The sequence below is a fragment of the Hypanus sabinus genome, chromosome 8 (assembly GCF_030144855.1).
Source record: "Hypanus sabinus isolate sHypSab1 chromosome 8, sHypSab1.hap1, whole genome shotgun sequence".
Taxonomy (NCBI): Eukaryota; Metazoa; Chordata; class Chondrichthyes; order Myliobatiformes; family Dasyatidae; genus Hypanus; species Hypanus sabinus.
This window is the reverse complement of record NC_082713.1, coordinates 104,730,622-104,737,862: the sequence shown is the minus strand read 5'-3', so window position 1 is coordinate 104,737,862 and position 7,241 is coordinate 104,730,622. Positions and strand designations below refer to the sequence as shown.

Sequence of the window (7,241 nt, the reverse complement as noted above, 5' to 3'; positions counted from 1 at the left end):
ATTCACATTTACTGCAGAACATTCGACATCAGCTGAAAAACATTTCAAAATTCCAAAGAAACGTGAATAGAGGCTGTCAGGCTGGCAATTTTGTTTTGGGATATTTGTAACTGCAACTAGCCAATTTCTTCAGTGGTTTCAGGCAAATCAACATCTTCCTTTATAGTGAGATGTTTCTAATAGCCAAATGATGAGAGAGATCTGTAATTACATTGCAACAACCCTGAGCCATTTTTAAAGCCACGTTTCATTCAAACAGTTGCAAAGCTCCCAGGAATTATACACCTGGAGGAAGTCTGCCCAAGAGCGAGCTGCACTACATGAAGGTGACACCCCCCCACCCTGTGCTGTGGAGAACAAATGGGAACTGTGAAAGGAGGGACTGAATAGCTGCTAACTGCAGCCCCCCACTTACTCTTGCCCACACTACACCAGAATGTGGATCCCAGATCGCCCTTTCCAGCTAACTGAGACCCAGCAATGGACAACCCCTTAGAACATCAGGTTCAGCCCGAGTGATTGCACTGTTATAATGTAAAGCTCTTCTACAACTGGGAAGCAAAATGGAAATGGGAGCTGAGGAGTTGACTCACAAAAGACTATGTTTATGACCCTGATTTTCCTGCTTCAACAAAGAAACTTAATGCAACTGAAGGACCAGCATTTCTCCTTCACTACCTTCCAGCCTTAATGCCAGGCCCAACAAACTTTAGAAACTGACCACAACATCCACATTCTGCAAACGCAGTATCCTACAGCAGAGACACAGGGGTAAGAATCCTTTGGGACAACCAGCAATCTGAACCCCAGCTGCTTTTAACCATCATACCTGGCCCCATCTCCTTCATATCTACCGCTTTGCAGCTTGTTCAACTCCCTTTGTTCTGTACCACTTATTTAAAAATTAGCTGTGATTTCCACATTCTGTCATGTTCTTTTATTGTCCCACCTCTATGTTTGCTGTTCATCTCTTAACATGAACCACAAGGCCTCTGACATTAACTGTGTTTTCACCCCTCAGAGAAGCTGCCTGCAGTCTCTGCCCTTTCCTGCTTAGCTGAGAGAGGTCCAGCACTTGTTTCCACACTTTGCTGAACTGCCAAGTAAGCAAACCACTCACCGAAACCAACTCACTATGAGATACAATTGCTCAGCGCATCATCGGAATTATCGTTCAGAATATGGCATACACAAGAAAACATTGTTCAGGACCTTGGCACTAATACAACAGCTCATTTAGAGAGCTGTAATCAGTATGTATAGCTGTATGGCTCCCTCGCACATAAGATTCAATGAGCTGAGAAGCCAAATAGTAATCATGACCATTATTTTCATCAGTTTTGGACATAAATCCTATATTATTTAATTCTAAGTACAATCATTGAGGTACAAACTTTACGCCATTGTTAATTTGTGTCAGACCTGGTCTGGAAGGAAAGCTTTAAATGGGATAAACTTAAGTTGCATGATGTAGAGGCCACTAAAAGCAGAACGCATACAAATTACTACAAGAATTTGCAGGCATGTGGGCAGACACACTTTAAAGGCAGCATGCAAGTTCATGATTTGCAGTGCATTGCCTGACAGCTGTTTGGAAAAGCTGGACAGACAAATGGGCTGGGCTATCTGCATCCGCACTGTGCGACTGATTTTTATTCCATAACTTAGAATGTGAAAAACTGAATTAACTGCGATATCTATAAGTTTGCAAGTCAAAAATAATAGGCACTGTAAACACAGTCCTAATCAATGTGTGGGGGATAAGGTGGTTTCTCTTCAGAAGGAAGAACACCCTGGAATCTTCATATTTTGCAAAGCAGATCAATACCAGCAGCTTCCCCAGCAGAAATGCAGCACGGACTCCTGTCTACAATTATCGATGCTTCAAGTAGCAGAGGAAATAAAAAGGACTTCTCACAGTAAAAAGATTGACACATTGCTTATGGTGGAATAATAATTATGTTCCAAGTTTCTAATCAACTACCCAGCACCCACACATCCTAACACAACTCCAAACACTCAGGCAGAATTCTTTCAACAGAATGAGTCACTTTCCTTTTGCACCTTTGGAAATGGACACACTTCAAATTTGCCATCCTGCCCCAACAGGAGAAACCAGTGACTGAAGACAAACACTTTCCCTTAGGTGAAGCAGGGCTGAATCTACAGATAGTTCAGTAACATGGCCACTCTCAAGTCCAGAGTGAACCAGTCATTAGTTCCAGAGCAAGGCTGATTATTATTTTGCTTATTAGAAAAAAACAAATGATGCACTGTGTCGTCACTCAATTTGCAATTTAGCCATTTCTTGTCTTAAGATTTATCACTGGGCTGCAGAACTACACAATTTCTGTTGTAGCTAACCTACTAATTTTCTTTCTCTCAAGACAGATACTGAACTTATTATGGTTCAAACAGCCATTTAAAGAGAAGGTTCTGAGATGTCAGCACTATCCATGAAACAACGTAATCTTCCAGCGTCTTTATTCTAAATATTTTGTTTCTACTTTTATTGATATGTAAAGATTACAATTGTTGCATATGCAAGAGTTATGCAGCTTTATTTCAAAGTTGCCACAAATATATCTTAACAATAAATTGCCTGTAAAGGACACATGAATTAAGCAAATTGTTTATCGCTAGGTACGAAACTTTGTAAACCTTCATTGAAAAACATTTTACATTACCACACTATACCTGGCCACACCAGTGCAGTTATTCTCCCCCATCCCTCAAAGTACCAGTGAGAACTGAGTTAGGCAGTCTCTTTACACAGCCACCAGCACAGTGTCATAACTAAGGCGCAGAATAACTTTACTGTAGATCTATATAAATAAACATGCAAGTTTCAAATGTAAAATTAAATGAAAAGTAGTGCAGCCAAAATATTTACCTCAGACATGCTGGAGGTTTGTATCTTCCATTTTACCAAAAAAAAGGAAAAAAACTCAAAGATACTGACTGTAAAACATCAAGAAGAATATCAGTACTAACATCAAGTTACCCAGCAAAGCCATTCTTGACATATGTAACTCATCCTGGCCTATAGTGTTTCTATATCTGTTAGCTATAATATTTCAATAAAATAATTTACCAAGTGTGCACTCACAGAGTGAACTTATTTATACACTACAACATTCAAATCAGTTTTAATGTGTTTTTTTCTAAGTGAAGACCATCATTTCATTTTATGGCAATTGGACACAATAGCAATTGACTTAGGTAGAGAGGAGCAATCCTTTAGCATTCTATAGGTTCTGCCACTGGCAGTAATAAACCAAGAGAAAGACATCCTTTGAACTACAATGAATGAAAAGCAGCAATTCACCAAAATAAACATTGAAAATCCCACTCTAGCTGTTGGCAACCTGGCCCCTTGAATACAGCTCTCGTAAATTAAATGCAATGTACCTTGTAATATATATATATATATATATATATATATATATATATATATATATATATATATATATATATATATATACACACACACACACACACACACACACATACAAATTGGTAAATACAACATGCAAGTACATAATTTAATATGCAGTAAGGCTATGGTGATTTCCAAACAGGAATTAAAATAAAATCAACCCACTTGCTCACATTCTATCAAATTTGATATATTCTAAAGTTGTCTAATTTTAATACACTAACTTAGACATGTGAAGGAAATTTGAATAGCCCCCTGGCTGTACAGTAGAATGAGAGTGTGCAAACTTCAGTTCACTGAAGAAAGGAAAACTTTCTAGCACATCAATTTATTTGTTACGACATTCTATTTTTAACCCTGAGTACTGCAAGCTCTTTGCAGTTTTCAAAAAGAAGTTTTCCGTCACAGAACAGCTGCAGAAATGGTTTTCTAACGCTGCACCTCACAACTATTCGGAAAGGAGAATTCGAGAAATTTAGTGGGACCGCCTTTGATTTGTTGAACGAACACAGTTGTGATTCATGTTTCGGTGCAGAAATGCCACTGCAGTCCTCAAAGGGTTAAAGTAGAGTTTCTAAACATCCACAAGCAGCACGTGTTGTCAAGGCTCACAATGTGGGTGCAATCCTCTCTGGGTCAACTTTACAGCAAGTTAGAAGTCACAGCACAACACTTTCAAATGGTAGCTGACACTAGTCCTTAACTTTTATGGCCCTTTGCATTGATTGTTTAAACCAAGGAGGACAGCAAACTGTCACAGAATTAGTGAAGCAGTCGTCTGTTCAGTTTAAGTGCTCATTCTCTGTTGCTGAAGCAGGGCACATACATTGCACACTTTAGCACACAGACACAAAACTAACTTAAAAATGGCATTTTTGGGAAAACATTAGCCAGTATATTTTCAAAAACTATAGAAGAGTGAAAACAGGGATCACTTAAATATTTCTGCATATATTTAGTGTGAAGAACCTGCATACATCAGTAAGACAAATAGATTTCATGGATCTTATATTGCAGTTAGCTTCTACTTGCATTTCTAACACATTATCAGCTTCAAGTAATTCACCTTAAGTCTACTTTGACACAGACCCCAAATGGCTTCTTGCTCAGACTGATGCAGCACCTCTTCCCCAGGTGACGTCTCACTCCTAGTTTGTGGCTTGCTTCTATCTTTTTAAGTGTTTGTGCAGAAGTCTGCATTGGAGAGTTTTAACATGGCAATTGTACAGGTCAGTTTGTGTGCATGCAGCTTTCATTCTCTACGTCGTTCTCATTACAGTCCTCGTCGCTGTCCTGAGCGAGGCCTAAAGCAGCAGCATCTTCCTTCTTGGCACTGTGGTCATGTGCAAAATAGCCCGTGCCACTGATTGTGTCTTGTCTCTGGTAGAAAAGCACGTAAGCTGCTTTGGACTGTTGAAAGAAGATAATTTATTAATATATTGCTCACAGCTCATCACTAACCAGTCTCTGATGCCATGACACTTTTACAAAGTTAAATGGACCGAAGTATCACCAGCATTCATGTTACAGATGAATTTTCATGGCCCCGGTGTACATCAAACATAATCTCCATCTACTAACTTCATGCTTTTTATTTGTGAATATTTATATTTGGAGATACAGTATGGTATCAGGCCCTTCCGGCCAGTGAGACTGTGCTGCCCAATTACACCCGTGTGACTGACTAACCTACTAATCCACAGGTCTTTGGACGGTGAGTGGAAACTGGGGCAGCTGGAGGAAACCCAGTCGGTCACGGAGAGAATATACAAACAACTTAAAGACAGCAGCCGGGTCACTGGCACTGTAATAAAGTTACACAAGCTGCTTTACTTAATTATAGATTGGAATAATCTTAAGACAAAAAGAAAAATACAAGTTCAATGATTCCAGCTTCCTTTTATTTAATGGACAAGCTAATCACAAAACCCATTTAACTGGGCTAATCACAAAACCCATTTAACTGGACGGTGAGGTGAGGAGTAGGAATAGGCATGAAAGAGAAGCAAAATGCAGTTCACATCACAATAGGCTTATTTTGACATCAAAAGCCCCGTGATCGACTTAGAAATCAAAAGGCCCAAAGACAGTAGTTCCACAATGGAAAATCCACAAAATGAAAAACCAATCCTGACCAAGCACCAAGTCTGGCAAACACATTTTCAATGAAATGTTGAACCAGAGTGAAATTGTGGATTCCATTGTTTTGATACTGGTGTCCTGGGTTCCTGGCTATCATGCCATGCAAAAATGGGTGTTGTGTGCACTGTCCAAGCCAGTTGTTTCGTTTGGCAACAAAATCCAGTTCAGTTGAGCATGACAACACTTCCAAGTTGCTTCTTTGACACTTCCTTGGGTTTTTACAAGGACAATGCCGAGGAAACTTTACTTGGCATCACAGTTACTTCCCCCAAGCAGTCAGGTGATCAACACCTCCACCCATTAACTTATCCTGCCACCACTACATCCACATCAGTCACTCAGCACCCTTCAACCCTCCCATGCACTACCACTTAACTTGTAGACTGTGTTTTATAAGATTGTACTTTTATTGCATTTTTATGCAAAATATTTTTATGCTACATGACAGCCAGAGTAACAATCAATTTGTTCCCCTTTACACTCATGTACTGAAGAACGACAAAAACAAATTATGAATTCATTTCAAGATTTTGTGAAGTTTTATATACACTGCAGGATGAGAAGAAAGTCGAGGTGGCAGGGTAGCATGGTGGTTAGCATAACACTTTACAGTACCAGTGAGCTGGTTCAATTCCTGCCACTGCCTGTAAGAAGTTTGCATGTTCACCCTGTGACCTCGTGGGTTTCCTCCAGGTACTCTGGTTTCCTCCCACAGTCCACAGATGTACTGGTTAGTAGGTTAATTGATAATTGTAAACTGTCCCAAGACTAGGCCAAGATTGAATTGGGGAATTGTTGGCCAGTGCCTACTCTGGGTTGTATGTCAATAAAGAAATAAAACTTCCGCAAAAATCCCAAAATTTACCTACATGCATTCCTGCTTAGAAAGAAAAGGTACAGTAGGCTAGTAATTGTGTTGTAGGAGACAATACTATTGAAAATACTTACTACTATTTGATCTTCTGTTGCAGATGAAACACTGGTATCATCAAAATAGTACCACTTGTTGTCATCTTTGTTCTTGGCGAAAGCCGTGTCTACAAAATAAAAAATGTCAAGTCTGTAGTTGAATATCTGAATGTTTACCGGATAAAAGATCCCACTTTTTAATTGATAGTACAGAGAAAAAAGCAGTTCAACACAAGGAAAGCAGCCCAATTAGCTAGCTCAATGCTTTAGAAAATCAAGGACAGCAGTTACTGGAAATCTGAAATAAAAGCAGAAAATGCTGTAAACACTAGAAAATTGGGTAGAGAGAGAACAAATTAATGTTTCAGAAGTTTCTTTTAAAGGGCTTCAGACTGAAACATTAAACACTTCTCCTTCACATATACTGCCTAACTTAAAGAGCAAACACGAGGAAATCTGCAGATGCTGGAAATTCAAACAACACACACAAAATGCTGGTGGAACACAGCAGGCCAGGCAGCATCTATAAGTTGAAGCACTGTCGAAGTTTCGGACCGAGACCCTTCGTCAGGACTAACCGAAAGGAAAGATAGGAAGAGATTTGAAAGTAGTGGGGGGAGGGGGAAATGCGAAATGATAGGAGAAGACCAGAGGGGGTGGGATGAAGCTAAGAGCTGGAAAGGTGATTGGCGAAAGTGATACTGAGCTGGAGAAGGGAAAGGATCATGGGACGGGAGGCCTCGGAAGAAAG

At 39.7% G+C, this 7,241-nt stretch overlaps 1 protein-coding gene across 4 annotated transcripts in view; it reads right to left on the bottom strand.

Moving 5' to 3' along the window:
* Positions 1-3,531: 3,531 nt before the first annotated feature.
* The window catches only part of LOC132398302 (ubiquitin carboxyl-terminal hydrolase 15-like), a 132,043-nt gene continuing 128,333 nt past the window's right edge, over positions 3,532-7,241 (bottom strand). For all 4 annotated transcript variants that reach the window (XM_059977521.1, XM_059977522.1, XM_059977523.1 and 1 more), the window contains 2 exons: positions 6,530-6,618; positions 3,532-4,849 (listed from right to left, as the gene is read on the bottom strand). In XM_059977521.1, coding sequence (XP_059833504.1) covers positions 4,670-4,849; positions 6,530-6,618 — 269 coding nt within the window. In that variant the 3' untranslated portion in view covers positions 3,532-4,669. The remainder of the gene's footprint in view (positions 4,850-6,529; positions 6,619-7,241) is intronic.